Source organism: Sturnus vulgaris, chromosome 4, assembly GCF_052056855.1.
Source record: "Sturnus vulgaris isolate bStuVul1 chromosome 4, bStuVul1.hap1, whole genome shotgun sequence".
Taxonomy (NCBI): domain Eukaryota; kingdom Metazoa; phylum Chordata; class Aves; order Passeriformes; family Sturnidae; genus Sturnus; species Sturnus vulgaris.
The window spans coordinates 9,281,740-9,301,524 of record NC_142246.1 but is presented as its reverse complement, the minus strand read 5'-3'; the positions used below and the strand labels follow the sequence as shown (position 1 = coordinate 9,301,524).

At 38.2% G+C, this 19,785-nt stretch overlaps 1 protein-coding gene across 2 annotated transcripts in view; it reads right to left on the bottom strand.

The window, feature by feature from the left end:
* HGFAC (HGF activator) overlaps positions 1-19,785 on the bottom strand; it is a 39,274-nt gene that overhangs the window by 918 nt on the left and 18,571 nt on the right. For both annotated transcript variants that reach the window (XM_088163068.1, XM_014895286.2), the window contains 6 exons: positions 10,780-10,954; positions 8,368-8,453; positions 7,676-7,916; positions 5,050-5,189; positions 2,780-2,920; positions 1,629-1,777 (listed from right to left, as the gene is read on the bottom strand). In XM_088163068.1, the coding sequence (XP_088019194.1) occupies positions 1,629-1,777; positions 2,780-2,920; positions 5,050-5,189; positions 7,676-7,916; positions 8,368-8,453; positions 10,780-10,954 (932 nt within the window). The remainder of the gene's footprint in view (positions 1-1,628; positions 1,778-2,779; positions 2,921-5,049; positions 5,190-7,675; positions 7,917-8,367; positions 8,454-10,779; positions 10,955-19,785) is intronic.

Here is a 19,785-nt window from a genome sequence, read left to right as displayed (position 1 = left end):
TAGTAAATGGTACTGCCGAAAGCAGCCATCCCTTTAATTGTGACCAAGAAGATATATATTTTTTTCTGTCTCCAAAGAAAATTCCTTGAGAGCAAAATACATAGGAAAATTGTGTTGCCTTTATACTGAATATTTCTTTATTAAGTGAGGGACATCAGATGAAGCCTTGCTTGTTTGTGTATTTTTCACAATTAGTCTGATTGCAATTTTGGCATCAGTGCACTACTTAAATGAAAAACAGTTTCCAAGAAAATCTTTTTAAAATAATCAAGGAAAACACATTGTCTCTTTGAAGTTTCTTGGTCTTGGAATATTTTTATAACGGATAGTTTACAAGTTAATATCCTAAGTGTACATTAAGAAAACCCAGAGGTCAGCTACATCTGTTGTTACATTAAGATGTCTACATTATTTCTCCTCAGACCCCACTACAAGTCTGACAGTTGGGAAAAATTAATTATTGATTCACTAATAATGATTTAATGTCATGAGCACTGTTCTTCAGCAACATCTCTGACTCTAAATCGCTGTTTCTCAGACTTCGTAGTTCTTTCCAGACCACTTGTATTTATGCAACTCCTTTCTCCTTCCCTCCATTTTATTTTCTCCTGCTCATTTCCAATTTCTGTTTTTCCAGGGCAGGGAGAGAGAATCAGCTGAGCTGCTGTCTCCTGTATTTGCACTTGCTGGGAAAGGCAAGGGGAGCTGGGCAGGCAGGGTGGTTTCAATCTCTCTGGCTCATGTCAACCCTTGCAGCCTCAGTCTCAGCCCTGGCCTTGAGCCACTGCTGGCTGCTGCCATTTCACTCCTGGCACCTTTCTTTGGATATTTTTATGACCTCTATGAGACTTTCAGCACACAGCATACATGTTGTTCTTTCCTCTACTTACACTGCCAGCTATTAGCTATGTGCTGCCTTTTCACAAATTTATGTTAATAGAGCAAAACCCTCCTCCTTCAAAATGAACTGTAGATGCAATCTGAAGTTTTATGTAAGGAATAATCTGATTCTTCATTTTAAGAAGTCTCATCTATCACCACAACAATTCTGCATCCTTATTCAGAGCCAAGGTGTGACATAACTGAAAGCAGCGAGAGCATGAGGTCATTCCATGAAAGACTGAGGTTACATAACACAGTTTCCAATTGACTGACATTCTACACCATTCAGTGACATCCACTATAGAAATCTCAGCTCCCTCCTCCAAGCCTCACCACTGCTCCTCACCTCCTACCCAGGTGTCCTTATTTTCCCTCAGACAAGAGGCAGCAGCTCTGGGATTTGTCCCCACACAGGTTCATGATGGTTTTCCCACCAGCACAACGCTGCCAGCTGGGCAGAAATCCATTGCCACCACCTGCAGCTAGAGCAACACACCCTCCAGTGCACAGCCACTGCCTTATGTGAAGGTAGGAGGAATATAATACCCTGGAGCCCTTCTGTAGAGCTTAATTGACATTGAACATGGTAAAAAATGAAGATGGAGGAAGTCACATAAGGTTCTTTTCTTTAGGAACATTCTTTTCTTTAGGATCACTATAAAATCAAATGTATGAATTTTAACACTGCAGCATTTCTGACCAAAATACATTTCCATCACCTGCCTAGAGAGGACACCCAGCATTACCTGACAAGCATCAGATTTGCTATCGAGGTAGCCAGCACAGAACATATTTTCTGTGAGTTCTGTTCCATAAATTTCAGGACTTCTGCACTTCTCCTCTGGAATAAATGGAACCAGTGTTTCTTGCAGGACGTGTGAATAACCAGATATATCTTTAAAAAATTCCCAGAGAGGAAAAGTAAGTCATTTTTATAGAATGTCAAGGGCATAACAGGAAAACACAAGGCACAATACAACATTTTTAACACATAATAAACACATTTAACACCTCTCAGTAATATTCATGTTATGGATATCTTTTAAATAAAATAATTTTTATAGTGATCGCTTTCTGATCCTCCAGTCAGACTCCCTAGAATAACAATATTGAAATATCCAGCCATTTGGCTTCTCTCATTTTCTAGAGACTCAGAAACAGTACCCCAGCACTTCTGTCCTCACCTCTTTCCAGATGTGATAATAAATCATCCATTTTTCAAAGGCTGTGTTACTTATTTTTGTCTTTAGACTACACATTTAGACTGGGATATTTGTTCATACTATATCTGTCACCAAAATGTGGCAGGTACTCCTCCATCCTTCTCATCTACCTACATAGGTCTTTGCTATCTCAACATTGAAGCAGCATGGTCCTGCCTCATAATCCTGAAATTCCTCCTCAGAAAGGATGAGGTGATTTTTTTTCCACCTTTCTCAAGCTAGGTGTAAGCATTTCTTAGCCCAAAGTCTGTCTAGCCTTCTCCTATCGACATTTTCAAAGTTTCTTGATGGTGAAGTTAAAAGTCTCTACCTGGAGAAATCAGGGGAAGGATTAACTTTACTAAAATTCCAGGTGTTGGTGCTCCAACAAGCTACTTTCCCCCCTGCCAGTCCACTGAGGTCTAGCTAGCTCATAGCTCATTCCATCCTGAAATTGGTGCAAACATTTGGTCAAGGGAACCACACTCCAAATTCCAAAGATTATAAAGGAAGTCCAGGATGACTATTTCAGATGTAAAAGTTGTAAACTCCAAAGGTAGATAAAAGGAATCCCACCAGAAATCGCTTGCAAAACATTTTACCAAACTCTCAGTTGTATGATGTATACCTGAGTGTTATGGTTTTTATTGTCATCTTTTTTTTTTTCTACAGACATCAGCTCTCATTTTACTCACTCTCATGCTTGTGTCCCCATCCAGAAATCTGACATTTCAGCTGGTCAGAGAAAGCAGTGTCACTTTCGGGCAGGCAGATGGGCTGAACAAACTGGGACTTGACAGCACAACGTTGGCCGTTCTTCTTCAGCTTAATCAAAGCTGCAGAACAGAAAATACAGGAGGAAGAAAGTGACTGTTCCCTTTCTTTAATGGGATTGGCAGTAATGGGTCTCAGATACAAATTTAATTATCCCCTAAGCCTCTCTTAATTAAGATATTTCAATCAAAGACAGACAGACTCATCTCAACAGCACCTGAAATCACAGCAAATTGAAGGCTGAAACATTCAGCTACTCCCCTTGTGGGAATATTTATTTTATGCTATGCTCACTGAGCAGATTTTGCTTCACTGCCTCTGTAGAGAAGGAGGAAGATAGAAAATACATGTGTCTCCTCCCACCTTATAGTTAAATAACAGTGACATATCCCCAACTTTCAGCTGAAATTAGTGGGATGTGCAAATACTCACTGCTTCTGAAAGCCTGGCCACTGGCCTAATTCCAATTCCATTAAAAAATTAATTACTCCAAGAGCTGGAGTATTTCGTGTCCTGTTAACACTGAGTTCAGCAAAATTCAAGATCTTTAAAATCAAGGAAAAAGACCTCAGGACATTTCAAAAGCAAGCTTCTTGAAGCTACAAAGTATTATATAACCTACACAATCTTTACTAACCAGTCATGGAGCTGAAAACAGCGTAAATACATAGCTGTGCAGCATCATGAGATTGATACTGAAAGATTTCAAAAATTGACAAAATCTTTTTTATTTGGCTGTAAAGCAGCAAAGCGGGCTTTGTACTGGGTGGAACAAGGGCAGCATGTTGGCTTGGTCACACCACTCAAAGAGAACAGGCTGAGGTAATGTGGACACACCTATTAAACCTTCTCATCAGCCCTTTTGGAAGCTCAAAGTTTTGTGAGCACAGCTGTCTGGAAAGCAAGTGACCTCACTGGATAATCTTATTCTCTACTAGCTACAGCTTTTGGCCTTAGTGGAACATAGAAGCAGTATCTCACAGCCTGAGAAACCTGCACAAACCTTGCTCCCACACTCAGCAGCCTGCTCTTCCTCACCTTGCTCCTTCTCCCCACTAACTCTTCCTGCTTCTGAATACCTCAAATTTCCCAGCAAACACTCATGTGGTAGTTGTTTCCTTTAGAAAAGTATTTTCAGGAGGGCATAACTCTTCTGTTGCAGCAGTAGAAATGACTGACTGGACAGAACAAGCACCTGCATCTTCCCCCTGCAACGCACTTTCTGCCTTCTTGTTTATTTTTGCAATTGGGCTTGTCTTAGGTGCTCCATGTTCAACTCTCCCTAGATTTGGACATAGCAAACTGGTGAAGCATGCCTACCTAATTTCAGAGTAATTTAAAAAAGCTATGAGATCTCAAAGTGTCATGGGTGTTTTTCACCAGGATATTTCAGAACAGAGTAATGCCTCAAATCTAGTTTGTCTCCTTGTACACTGTGACAGAGCTCCCACCAACACAGAGCTTGAATGCTCTTTGCTATAGAGGAGAAAATTCTCACCATCTGGGAGCAAAAAAAGCCAGTACATGCCTGACCTAAAATGTTCCTAATGTCAGGCTATTACACAGTCTCACAGACAAAGTGTTCACACAGCTTGATGCCCTGGGGTGACATGACAATTTTCACAAGAGCAGATCAGAAAATAAGAAATAAGTTGCTGCTCCATTGTCATTCTGACTAACATTATAAGGTCAATCAGAAGGGCATTTAACTTCTGACTGATAAGACAGCTGATTTTTAAATCTATCTCAGTGTAAAAAATGGTTCTTAGTACCACAGATTTTCAGAGCAGGTGGGGTTATTACATTCATCTAGTCAGATCCTTTATACAATACAGACAATAGAATTTTACCAAGTAATTCCAGCATCAAGCCTACAGCTTCTGGTTCAGTTGAAAAAAATGCCTAATCTCACAAAGACTTGAAGTGATGATGAATCTGCCACACATTTTGGTAAATTGCTCCAAAGGCCAATTATCATAATTATTTAAAATTTGCAATTTATTTTTCATCTGAATTTGTCTAGCTTTCAGATGCTGTTATAACTCTGGTAGAACTAAGCACCCTCTGCATTCAAAAGCCTCTGCTAGTATCTATGATTTTTCCACACCAAAGGCAGTTTTTAACAGACCATCTAAACTTGAAACTAGGTTGAATAAATGGAAAATAAAACTGTCTGAACAAAAATACTCACCAATATCATGATCAGTAGGATTGAACACGGAATACTGAGGATGCAAGATGTATTTCTCTATTTCAAATGTCTGTGTTACATCAGTCGTTTTATTAAATATTTGTTGACCCAGAACTACTCTAATAGTGGATTTTAGTGGACTGTAATACAAAAAGAGAGACAAGCAGTTCTGTGATTAGCAGGACAAATGCAGCTGATTTTCCAGTGGCTGGATATCCTGTGAACTATTATAACCTCAGCCTCCCACCATGTCCATTGTTTACCCTCTCATAATGCCTTTATCTGTTTCCCTTTATGCCTTATACCCAATAATGCCTTTATCGGCTTCCTGCCTACAGAGGGCAGGGAAAAAGATGTTACAGTGAGACCCTGGCTCTGTGGCTCCTGATTAGCCTAATTTAAGGCTGCTGTTTCTTGAAAGAAGGAAAAGGACAGCACAGGCACTGCTGCCCAGCTGCTGTTTGGCTAACAAGCATCTTTGGGGGATGCAAACATCTCTTCTAGAGATTTAACTGAGTCAACTTAAACTCGACTTTGTCAATGGTTACAAAAACTGCTCAGAAAAAATTGAAGGATCAAAATATGAGTCAGTGGTGGATATCTCATTTCTCTGGGAAGCCAATCTCCTGAAAAAAATTACAGGCATGGGCCAAAATTTAAAGGTGCTGGCACACTGACCATTCAGGAACATCTGGTAAGCTTCCACCTAAAAGATATCACCAGTGCTTAGATTTGCTTATCTGTGTTAGATCTTTTGTCCAGAATCAAAAGCAACCTGATGAAGTCCCAAAAGCACATGGATTTAATCAGAAACTTCACATCCAGGGTAGAACACAGTATATGCAATTCACACCATCTTTTCCAACTATCAGTTTTTTACTTTAAGAAGACCACAGTCCTCTGATATCCAATGTCCTAGGAAAGAAAACTAATGAATACAGCAAGGGAAGTATGGGACATTTGGGAATAATCAGGAAGTGTTTAGGAAAGGCAATATATTCTCTAGCTTTGAAAGCAACAGAATTCACATTTCACTCTTTTTCTAAAACCAATTCGATCTGCGTACGTCTACAATAAATTTAGTTAGCAAGTGTCTTCAACATTGGAGCCCTCCTATGTTCTGTTATCCAGTGCAGGAGAAGAAAATATCTGGCATCACACATCATGCACAGAGGCAGAGTGGTTTGGATCACTGCAGTTTCCCTCGTTTCATTTCTGTGCCCATCAGGTACAAAAGCACCACAGAACCTCCCCCAGTACTGAGTGCACAGCAATGGCCAGCAGCCATGGACTCAGAGGAAAGAGATTCTGAACAATTGTAATGCAGAGACAGCAGCAACCCTGCTACAGCTATGCTTAAGGTTAATAAAAGAAAGGGCAAACAAAATGTAGTATATTCTGTATTACTGGAATACAAGAAGACCAATATGTAAGACCATGATTTTCTCAGTATTTTTTCAGCAGTAAATCAACCTCCTTGAAGATCAAATTTTTGTAAAACAGTGCAAGTTCACTTTCTGGAACAGCATTTAGAATAATTTTAGAAGCTCTGAATGGTTCTACTATGACTTACAGATGGTTCATTCAGGAAAAGAAATAAAACAAGAGGTGTTGCAGAAAAGAAAAAAGAAATAATTGAGCTGCACAGGTATCTATTGTCTCCTAGTGGAAAACAGTTGGAATTGTGACTACCAGAGGTACTAAACAAACAGAAGAGTGCAAATTACAATGCAGTAATTATAGAAAATCTGTACATACCAAACGACCAGCTGGAAGTGGGTGGAAATGTCCTGAACAGCTGCCAAAGTTAGTAGCTATTTCACAACATTTGAAAAACAAATGCATTGTGGCTTGGGCTCCAAATGCTTCAGTACAGCATTCACAGTGGTATTATTAGCTCTACAAGCTATCAGTGTCTATATTCTGGCAAAAGGTTTTCTGTTTCTCTTGGCTTCTTTACTATGCAAAGGAACAATGGGTATCAAATGATGTAATATTTTTCCCTTCAATGTGATCAAACTGAAATCAGGGAAAGTGTTGAACATTTGTAGAAAATTAAGTATTTAGAATAAAGTAAAAGCATCCTAAAATCAATATTTTCTCCAGTGTCCCACAGGAGGAAAAAAAATCTCTCAAGAAAATCAGCTTCAGAAGTTTGACAGTTTAGTTCTTCCATGTGGCTTTTTGTAAAGCTCAGCCCACTCTATTTGTGTCAACCAACAGTAATTTATCGTCTCCAATAAATCATTGCTTGGCTGTCTCAGCCTTTCTGAACAAAACACAGCAGTGAGCATAGTCATCTCTGTTATATCTCAAAACAGGCATAAACATTCAAAAAGGTAACCAAGAAGAAGATGAATACTTCTATTCCCCTGCAGATTCTTGCACAGGTGATGCTCCATTCTATGTGCTGCTTCACCCCACCTCGTTCCTTTAGTCAGAGTGTTTAGACCTTTGATATGGGTTTATGAGCTTATAGTAGTCCAAGCCATTTTCTAAGTCATGAAGAGTATTCAAATTGACAGAAATTCCTTTTGACACATTGGTCTTTTATAATCTCATCTTCCTTCTCTTTCAATTCAGGTTTGTTGTGAGGACCCACTGTCACACTAAGGGGTGAATTTACCTGTTAGCAAAGCAGTGTGCTGCTGACACAACCCAGCAGGTCTGAACCAGGCTTCCACCACAGAAACTGTCTCCAATATATATGGCTGCTGTCCAGGGGTGAGATCCAGGCAGAGATGAAGATCCCCCAACAATCCTAGGTCTCACAAAACTTCTTTTTTTATGTCTTCTTCCACATGGTCTTTTAGTACTTGCAGAACTATCTACTTTGTCTGGAACTGGTGGCCTCCTTTCCCGGCTTGCTGATATAAAAAGGGATATGGCATCAGACTACCAGAATCTTTATGCTTTTGAATTAAACATCATGTATCATACATCTTCAGGATGTAGAGCTCTCATTGCTCACAGAGACCCACTCCTTTTCTGGGCCTGTAATTCCCAGGGTGATGACAATTTTTGCCAAAGCATCAGTCATTTCTGGCACCTTGCACATTCTAGCAGAAAATTTGGGGATATTGGCATGATTGTGACCAAAACAGTAGTATGACACTGCTGCTATTTCAGGACAAGACTCACAGATTGTATCACAACTCCAAAAAATGCAAAAGAAGCCCGTTGTTTACTGGAAACAGTAAAATATTCAACACTCCTGGGAACAGTAGATCATTCAAAATTATACAGTGAAACCTTGTTGTAGTGTCAATAAATATTCATTCATTCATAACATGGATTTTTAAGAAAGGCTTTACATACCACAAGATGGAATGTCACAATACTCCCAAGACAAACTGTTGTCCTTCATGATGTAACACCAGGGCTTATCATCATCATCTGGATTTCTAGTTAATTCAGGGGAAGAGGCAATTACAAGCATTAACCACAGTGTTGTTCCAAGCTTCCCAAAGGTTTTCTACTTTTTCCTCTTGCACCATGCAGAGGACTGACAAGACTCTCAGATTTTGATTTATCTGACAAAGTGCTGACAAAGTGCTACCTACAAAGGCGAGCAGCCTTTCCATGTAATTCTTCATCTTAAAACTAACCAAGACTAAGGTTCTCTGGGACCTGAAATACAGACATGACTGAACACCCGTAAAACTTGCCTACAAGTATTTGGATGCATGAGCACGTTCACAGCATTTAACTACAGCCCACACTGAAGTGCTTTCACAGGTATCAGCTCAGCTATTTTCAGAACTAAATCCCATGGCAGAGATTCCTGTTTTAGGTTATTTTTTTAGGCGAGGAGATTCCAATACAGGTAGAATCATAGAAAATCCATAACAAGAAAAGCTAGCAAAAATGAATTTGCAAATATCAGGTTCACATTCCCTGGAGAGTCTGAGGAAGTGAAAGACTATCTCAAGAAAATATTGTATTCCTTAAAAAGTTCACAAAAAAAAAAAAAGAAAAAAAGAAAAAGGACTCATGGAAACTGTTTATTTTTTTGTTATCTTGGCGTTAAACAGATTTTGGGTTGATTCCATTAGGGTTTCTCTGTGGTACAGCCTGTCTTTATCAGTGCATTATAAGTAACCAGAAATCTTCCCAGTTTACACCTCCAAGAATACAGGAAGACTTTGAAGACCCAGAAGGATCTTTATTGGACCAAGAAAAATAGACAAGGTAATTCAGAGCTCCAGATAAGCAGTAATTCTAATTTCAGTTGGATTTATCACAAGCACTATCTGTTATTGTAAGGTTCTTCTATTATTTTTTTTCTTTTTCAATCTGATTGCTCTTCAGAAAAAGATTAGAGCACTTTCAAATTCTCAGAACTGAAGAAGCAACACAGATTGAGTCATCTTCCGCCAACAATGTTTCTAAATTAGACTATTGGAAGAAGATATCTGCAGGATTATATAGTACAGCAGAGATATCCCCAGAAATTGTAACAAGCTGACAAAAGAGTGAAAAGCTTTTTTCTCAGCTCTACAGAACACGAACACATCAGCTCCTACACCATTTTGTTCTCTGCATTTCAAATCTGAAAGTGAATATTGGGCATAAATGATGTAAATCAAAGGGCTTAAGTTCTATGAAAGAACAAAATATGTGCCAGATAAATTGCCACACTGTGCTCGTACATCATATATCAAATACTGAAGTGTTTGCATGAGGACCAAGCCCTGGAAATCAAGGTGGGGGGTTTAAAGGAGGGGGTAGGAATTTTTTATTGTTATTTTGTGTTAGATAGAGAAGAGCTACTTTCAGCATACGTGCATGCATCACCAAACAAATTAGGAAGTGCAGTACATTCTGATTTTCCTGGACTACTGGTCTAAGTTCCATCTAAAAAAACCAAAAACCACACACACACACAAACAAATAATCAAGCAACCAAACAAAATCCTAGGCATCAAGCAGTAATTTATTTATTTATTATTTATGGAGAATCATCTGCAGTTTGTCAGGTTTAGCATTTGCTCATCTCCATTTGTTCTCTGAAAATAGAAATAGTTCCTTTATTTATGGATATCCATTGAGCTCATGGAGACCTTAGAAACGGGGGAACATAAGGTGACTGAGGAGAAGGCACAAACCTACATGGCACTAGCTATTTTCATTGTAGCTTAACAGAAAACTTCAGAAATGTAGTTTATCACTATGTGGTGCAATCAAAATTGAAATGCTGGGAAATCTTTGGCAAGAGATTTCCTTTGTAAGAAATCCAAAAAATGAATTTGACATCCTATTTCAACCTTTTTTAAATATAGTGCTTTGATTTTTCATTTTCAAATAACTTTTCTCTTTTGAAAATATTTCTTTATGGTATGTCTTTCACAAGTAAAGAATAAGAAATTAAATTTAGCCATTTCAATTTAGCTGCTCCATTGATTTCTCTTTTTGGATAAGCATTAATGAACTATTACAAAGGTTTTTCATGATGGCCTCATTTGACAAAAACCCATTACCCAGGGGAAAAATGGACCTGGAATTTCCAAAATTAGTCTGTGTCTGAGCTTCTCTCAGCAGACCCAGCTATTGATTGAGTCTATCTACCAGATCTTGTCTTCACTCTTGTCAGGCTGAGTGATTACTAAAGTTAGTCTAGTTTTTCTGAGACAGGGGTAACACCTGCTTTGAGATCCCTGGCCCTTCTTATTTCCACAACACATCTATCTCTTGATGTACAAATACAGGAAAAACAAGAACTTTCCTCACCTGCAGTAAGGAAATGGTCCCAGGCCAAGCTGCACTGCTTTCCCAATGCTGTCAACATGAAGCTCCTGGTAAAGCAGGTCTGAATTCCAAGGCAAGCAGCTGTGTCCAGAAATGGTTGTCTTGGCTGTACCCCTGTAATCTGTGCCATTGCCAATGTAGCAGCGTTGGCTGGGGACTGGCAGAGGAAGAGTCTGGTCAGGAATCAATGCTGATTGCATGTTAAATACTCACTGCACAGCTGAGGTCCCAAATGAGAGCCAGAGGGCCCAGCTCTGTAGTGCCTTTCACCTTGGAAAGGTCCTTCAGGACCTGAATGCACCAAACAAGGATTTTTAAAATAAAGTAAAAAGGAACACAAGAAGTTAAAACCTCTGCTTAAAATTAGTAGTAAGTTAACCTCATTTTACACAGGAACAAGTAACTACTCAAGAGACAGAATGGCAGAAAATTAGACCTAAAATTTGTACTATGTATGGAAGATTTCAGTCAGCAATCTGCAGCAAAGTCAGCAATGTGGCTGGGATTCCTCTGGTCTAATTTTAGACACAACTGAGCTCATCTCTGGAGGCTCCCTTTTTACTTAATTAAGAGAAACAGAGATTTCTAGTGCCATACCAATCCAGCCTGTCTGAGGTAACTTTTTAAGATGAGGTGGGCCCCATGCACTCCTGTTCACATTGACTGAGTCTCTATTGAAAATACAGGGTGCTCAGGGCAACCAACTCAAACAGAGATATAGTAGTGAAAATAATCCTGCCCTGCAAGTGTTTCAAAGGTCTCATTTTTGAAAATACTTTTTTTAATGGCCTCATATGTACCCATATATGTGTATATATATATAATACTCATGTATATTACAAATATCTAACTACATGTTGGAGATACATCCATTTTGCAAAATTCTAATTAGTAGGTTGAATTTTCTTATTCGAAACCCACATCTTTGTCACCTGCATATGGGCTATTTCTTGAGATAGGTCAGACACATACATATTCTATGACCTGTATACTCAGCTGCCAAGATCTATCAACAGCACATACCAGCATTATGGCTGAAAAACATATGGGGCTGCATTTGTATACAAATAGCTACACTGAGCAGAAAGCCTACACCTCAAAACACAGCTAAGAGTATCCCAAAGGAAACACAAAACCATCTAATGCACAAAGAGGATTAATTGTGACCAAGCCTCAGAGGGTTTCTTGTCCCAGCCATGTCAACCTGACATGTCCTTGACATGTCACAAGACTGGTGGAATCTTCTTCTAAACTTATAGACATGCTTAAAGATATAACATCATTGGCCAACTGTTGAAAAACACCCTCTGAGGATAATCCATCACACCACAGAGTGCAGACAGCTATTGCCAAAGATCTGTTTATTTTGACAGAATAAGGTGACACATGAACCAGGGCACATAACCAGGACTGAAATCATGAACCACAGTTCTGAACTGCTGCTGTTAATTACCCTGCCAAGCCATTCAGTATAATGACAGACCTCAAAACCACAAGCAAGCATATGGCATAAATTTGGGAGATGAAGGTCAAGAACTTTGGTGGAAGAACATTAGTTAGCATGCAAACACTTAGCTAAATCCACTTTCTAGCTTGGCCTGGCAAACACTTCTGACATGCTGAGACCACATTTTCTCTTATTCTCAACCTGAATCAAATTCTCTTTATTCAATGACTATGAATATAACATTAAATCAAACTCATATTTTAACAACTATAATCTAGGGCCTCACAGAAAATAGTTTGTCTATCATTTGTATTGTTAGCAAGGGTTACCATGTCTTGGCAAACCTAAACTTGCCATTTATTTTCTGAGCAAGTTGCAAGTTCAACTGCTTTGTTTGTCTGAAACAGTGGCATGAAAATACCATAGTCACGCTGTATGCTAATTTTTTCATTTATTCCAGGCACTGTATTTACTTGTACTGTATTTATTGCATTCAGAAACAATATAGAGTGACTACTTTTATGAGAATGAAACAAGAGATTGTATTTCAGTACAGACCCAGGGCCATATTCTGCAATACCAATGGTTTGCACATCTTGCAGATGGTGTTTACAAGTTGTGCTTATTCTTGTCAGGCTTAAAATCCAATGTATCTCTGTTTCATCAGGTCTGCCAGTCATTGCTAAAGCTGCCAGCATATTTTAGCTGGGAAAATTTGGCTTCTTTCTAAATCATCCCTCATGTTCTCCTTCTGTAGCTAAGAAGTTTAGATTACATCTTGCACTTGTTGAGGGGAACAGTAATCTCTCTCAAGAAGGTTTTTGTTTCTTTTTGGTCTTATAAGGAGCATTTTGGACACAGGCATAACTTGAATTAATCTGCTTTTTTGTGGAGAGGCTTCTGAGGTGAAACAGTTGTTTCATTAGTAATTTTCCATTGGTCTGTTCTCCAGTCCAGAAACCTTTACGTGACTGGTTGGCAGCAGCACCATAGTAGCCACTGAAGCCATGAGAAGTATCTGCAAAGCTTTGTACATTTAATCACCTAATCATAATCATTTAATCATAATTCAGGAAAAAACAGTTTTAAAAAATATCTCTTCAATTATTGCAGTCATATAGATCTTTTGCCTCTAATTCTCTTTTTCTGAACTGTTACAGCACTGAAAAGCTCTCTTTTTCCCTCTGTCAGAAACAGTGTGTAGGTGGTCTGCTTTCAGCAGTTCTTAATGGATTGCTCTGTCTGGGAATTGTTCAGTCCCAAATCCATGTAGCTTCCACAATGTCTCATAACTCTGAAACATATTTATTTTCTTATGTGGAAGAAAGTAATGAAGGATGGAATATGTGTTTTCTTTTTCATTCACTTTCCTGTACTACCACAAATCACTGCTAAGAGTAGAAATTACCTAAACTTTCAGATTATGAAAGTTTTGATACAAATGCAGATTCAACTTACTCTGCAGAACACCCTGTTTGTTTCTTTTCAGAAAAAAATATTATTTAAATTTAAAATTAGAAATAATTTCTTGTTGTATTTTATTTTTTAAATCCAAGGTATTTCAATAGCTCATGTAAAATATTCCACATGTATTAAGATTTTATATTTTATAAGCAAGTCACAACAAATCTTTGCCTTTTCCAATAAAACAGTTTTGATTCTTTAAATTAACATCAGCCTGAAATAGCAGTTATCCAATCAGTTATAATTGCTAACTTCCTGAAAGCATTTAACAATTTTTGTGAAATTTTTGTCTCTTGATCTTCTTTCAAGTCCGGTAGTTACATACCTGAACTTTTTTAGGAGTTTCTTTTTAAAGTCTTTCTGCAGAAAAAAATTAATCTTTCACATTTTCTTTTCCCCAAAACACCTCACCATCAATTTTCCTGATGTTTTTGAGCTTTGAATGTATTCTTTTTCCAGATACACATAAGCTGTTTCATTCTATTTATAAAAATATGTTTTTCCACCAATGGTTCTGAATCTGAGACAGGATGGTTTAAAGTAACCCTTTCATTCAAGAATGCTTTGATTCCTCCCTGACCAACATATAATGATTTTATTGAATACAATGTCAGGTTAATTTTTAGTATTGCTTTATATAAGCTGATGGCAGAAACAGAGAGGGAGGAGGAGGGAAAGGAAATATCCAACCTAAACCTTCCCTGACTCAGCTTCTTGCTGTTTCCTCAAGATGAACAGCAATGGACAATGACATTTTTTGACTCTGCATAAATTTGTTGCTCACATGGCCTCAGCATTACGGGATGCTCTTCAAGCCATCCTTTACAAGGGAATGAGCCAAATTTCTTTTCTACACGAGTTCAGACTCATTGGATGCCTGCAAAAGGGTTTGTCCTTTCTTCATTCAGCCAGAAGTCGCTGATCTCCTTTCCTGGGTAGCTGTGAGGTGAAAGGTGTGAAAGGCTTTGATTTCAGGGAGCTGCACTTCCCCTGCTGCACGGGCAGCCAACCACTCCTCTGGGCTGGCAACAAATGTGTGAGAAAGGAGTCTCCAGCACTCGTGGAGATTGCTCTTACAGGCATCTCATTTCATCAAACTGTGCACTGAAACACAACACACACAGACACACACACCCTGCCAGGTGTTCTGAAAGCAATAAAGCAAATTTTGCTACCTTTCTGTGCTGAATGAAACAAACACCATGAAGAGAACTTTGAAAGACATCCACACTAACTTAGTATTGCTTCCAAAGGAAGATTTCACTGATCTTCCAGTGTGTCCCTATGCCACTGAAAATCTCTGTAAATGTCTAGGAAGGTGCCTGAGTGGGCATCAGACTCCACTGAAGAAACCAGTTGCCTTTTTTTTCACTCTTCAATGGTGAGAATGTGAATTTTGATGACACAGGGCAGAGGATTGCATGGCAACAGCACCAAGACTGGACTGTTCCTGACTTGAAACAAATTGCTTCACATTTTCCTGCCTGTCTGTGAATGTGAGGAGCAACAGTACCCACTGTGGCTTTCAGAGTTTAAAAATGAATGAACACATACCACAAGTGAAATATAAGGGGACCTATTTATCTATATTGCAATAGAATTCCATCATACTGTTATAATATTTACCTAGATTTCAATATTTCTGTTTGAGGTCATGAGCAGCAGATTGCACACATATATAAATAACAAATAATTGATTCAAATAATTTTGGCACTTTTTGGTTTGTTGAATATCAGTAAAACCTCTGGACTGACAGCACCTAACACTGGAATGAATCCCCATTGAAAGTGCAGCCCAATTACAACACAAACGATCTGTGTGAGCTAGAAGCTAGGCAGAAAGGTGGAAAAATTGGCATCTTTTTGTAATCAATAAATCTAACAGAAAATTACTATGTAAAACAAGGATGGATTTAAATCTGTGGGGAAAAGTTATTTACATACACAAAAAATCTATTTAAGTTGCGTCCTGACATAAGGATGGCACACTGCATTTACTGAAAATAGACTTATTTTTTAATATGTTTCTTCTTCAAAGTTGCCAATTTCATACTTCATACTTGCCAATGCTTAGATCATTTGAGGTAAAATTGAAGAGATTTATATCTGTCATAAAAGCTAATGTACAAAGCTACCTTCTGAATAAGCTGAATCTTTAATATAAAAGTTTAAATCCAGAAATTTATAAACTCTGCCAGCATTTTCTTATAGCTAAGGAAAGTAATATCCTAGATAAAAGGAAGGATTGGCTCTTTTTCCATTTCATTTTTCTATTTATTACCTTCAATTCTAGTACAATAATTATGATTTACAGAGTCATAAATGCAATCCAATAGGTAGGTATATAAAGCTAATAGGGGCAATGTATTTAGGAAATAGGTTGTCAAGAGCTGGGGAAAGAAATGCTGGGAACAAGAAGCCAATATCAGTGCTATATTACTTTGACAGTTTCACAGACTATCATACAGGATTTTCAAGAATGTCTGAGTACATAATTCATAGTGAAAGCTTTCATTCTTTTGAATATACCTGTAGGTCCTGATATGCTCAGAGTATGAGCCAAAATAACTCTTTGGGCAGGAAAAGAAGCAGATTGTGTAGCAGTTAATGATGGTCAGCAGATGAGCAGCTGCTCTGCAGAGACTGGGATGAGAGGTGGGGGTCTCTTGAGCCCCCAAAGCATCCAGAGTGGGCTGAGAGGAGAAAGCAGGAGATGGGAGAAACAAACAATACAGTAATCCAAGGGTGAGCTGCATCACATCTTCCCTTCAACCACCTTCCTGACTGACAATTACACAGGACAACTGATTGCATGGATTAAGAGATGTCAGTCCCCTTGCCCTTCAAGAGATGTCCCCTCTATAAAACATAACTAACTGAAAACACTGTCATATCTCAAATAAATCAAAAGTAAGATTTAAAACACCCTAATGGCTTTCAATTAACCAGCACCCAGTAACACTGCTGCCAAGTCAGGCACTCTCACAAGAGTAAGGACTAAGCAGCTGCTTCATATTAGCAGCTGCTAAAATTAATCATATTAGTTTATACCAGGATTACAACAAAGACATGTCATCTAAAAAGGCAACACTGTAGGAATACAGAGCAAAACACAGAAAGCTTAGTGCCCACCAGCATCTGAAAATGCATGTAAAAATAAAGAAGTCCTCTGTGGATCTTGAACCTACTCCTATCTCTGACCTGAGAATTTTTTTCCTCTTCTTTGATTATCTGCCTTGTCTCTCAATCCCTACAGAGGTAGTCCTTGCTGTATGCCATGCTGCTACCAGCATAGCTCATTAGCTCTCCTCTGTAGCCCACATTTGCCAAGGTGTCAAACATAAATTACTGATCCATAACCTCCATGCAAACAGTACTTCCTTCTTCATTTTTGTTTTTCTCTGTATTAGCCAAAAGCTTTATTTTGGTCCTAAAATTATAAAGAAGGGAGATAAGAAGAGCCTGTCTATCATTGCTCACATCTCCCACCTCCACAAATGGGATGGAATGGTTGTTTTGCAAAGCCACAGCTGTCTCTGGTGTCCTGTTCACCATCCCCTAGAGTGGCACAGTCTCAGTGCAGTGAATCAGAGGTGGAGGCTTAGTGGACAATGCCATGCTCACCCATTTCTTCATCTTCCAATGCCTATGACCATTCATCATTGCAGGCAAGTCTACTGGGCATAGTTTTTATCCTGTTAATAATTCAAAATCTGATATAAATCCAACCCACCACTACTATTTCTGCAGTGGTGCTCTAGGCCTTCTCTTCATTATCCTTGCATTATTAAACCATGCTTTCCCTTCATTCAAATTCCATGGTGACCTATAAATCTTGTCCAGTGCAAATAACATAATCACCTCTCCAAGCCATATTAATACATAATGTTGCTTTTTTATCAGCTGTTCCATCTATTTTTCCACAACTATGGAGAAATAATTACTTTACTCTTTTTCAGCATAATTTGATTACTAAGCCCAGTGCTTCATACATGCAAGCAACAAGCATCTTCTCAGCTCCACTTAGAAATCCTTTTCAAGTCTTACTTCCAGACCTATTTGTCCAGGTTCAGTGGGGGACTGACTGACTGGTTAAATGCCTATTTATCATTGTCAGCCAACTGACCTTGTTATTATACTTCACCCTGTTTTCCCCCGTGTTTCTAGAAAGTAAAAAATTAAACATTAATCCAAAAGCATTCTACTACAGGGTAAATATAAACCAAAAAGTTACGATGCATTATCTTCTGCCTTCTTCAGAAAAAAAAATATTTAAAACTTTCCTTCCAGCCTCCAGAGCTGAATTTCCTTTACTAAAGTAGCTTTTTTAGTAGAAAACTGCCAACACACTATTTCAGTAAAAGAACCACTAAATAGGTGGGTTTGCTGTCATTTTTGCTAATTCTATTACCTCAAACTCCCTCAGTTTAACCCCCAAAGATGTGGCCAAGAAGGTTTTTTTTTCCTGCATGGAATTATATATTCAGCTATTTGATCATTTTCCTTTTCTGAAAATCCTCAACCTACTTCTGACATACACCACATCTCCTTACATAACCAGAAGCCTTCCACAATTAGCATTCCAGCTCATGCTTTCCTTAAAGCTATGGTACCCCTCTAATTCCATTATCCATAGCCCAATGAGGAAAATGCCCCAAACACTACAAAGCAGAGTTTTCAAAAATGCCTTCACCAGCTTCACATTTTGTCATGACCAAAATATTATCAAAACCATTATGGCTACCCAAACCTTAATCCAAAGAAAACCCAAAATGTATAATCCTCTGTGCAGTGCTCCCAATATGCTCAAACCTAGTGCAACCCACAGCCACAGTGAGGAAATGCTTCAGGAAAGGAATTGTTGACTAAGTAAACCCCATTAACATATCAGAATATAAATAAAGAATAAATAAGAACAAATCAAGAATAAAATTAAAATACAAATAAGTAACCCAAATTTACTAAAAACTGCATCCAACCAACAGTAACAAAGCAGTGGTTAGAAAAAAAAGTCCTTTACACGGAAGTCGGGCAAAATATACATTCATTTCCTTTAACATATTATCAACTAAAGCAAAAAGTGTGAATGCAATGGTGGGGTTTCAACCACAGAAACCTAAAGGCACTAATCCCTGAAAAAAAATTCTACATCTCCTTCCTTTACCCTTTAACCCCCTTTAACTTCTCCATAAATGCATATTATAATGAATTATCTGTCCTCTGGCCAGAAAACTCCTCCTCTGTCTTTAGCTGTGTATCACTTTGCATTCATCCAACATCTCCACCATGGCTCCTATCAGTTCAGAGAAACATAAAATGTCAAAGTAATTTACAATTACATATTTATAATTGTTTGCCATCAGTTATAACCTCCAGTGAAGCTAAGTATTTCTGAAGTTCATTATTTACCAAACAAAGTCACTCTTCATTCCCTATGCCAACCTGGGCTAGAGAAAAAATATTCCACTCACATCTTTCTCAGGTTTCACTTCTTGCCCACATTTACCACTGCTAAAATGGTTGGCTTTAGGCCCTTTAGGTAACTTTCTGTGTTCAATGAGACAACCATTGCTACTCATGGTTGGACAATTGATTCTGAATCCTCAAATCCTCACCTAGAGCCTGGATTCAGAACTGTCTCAGCAAGAGCTGTTTCCAAAGAGAATGCAGCTATTCTTTTAGCACAAAATCCATATTTCTGAATATAGGTGAATATTTAAGGGAAATTATTATGAATTGAACTTAATTAAACATGGGTCCTTGAACAATTTTAAACAGCATCTGTATGGGGAACAATTTGTTGGCAATGTATCTAATTTCCTTCAAAATTAAACTTCACTGAAATCCTATGCACATAAACTGTCTCAGAACACTTTTTTAAATGGCAGATCTTTCTTTAGTACTGAAAGTTTCCTCTCTAAGAAAATAATGTATTACCACAAAGAATAGAAATCTATATTAGAAACTGTCGTTTGTATATCAATCTCCTTTGTTATGGATATCTCCTCTGTTACTTTATCACCTCTTTTTTGTTTTTCTTTAAGTCGGCTCATGATTTTCCAGTATCTATATGCTCA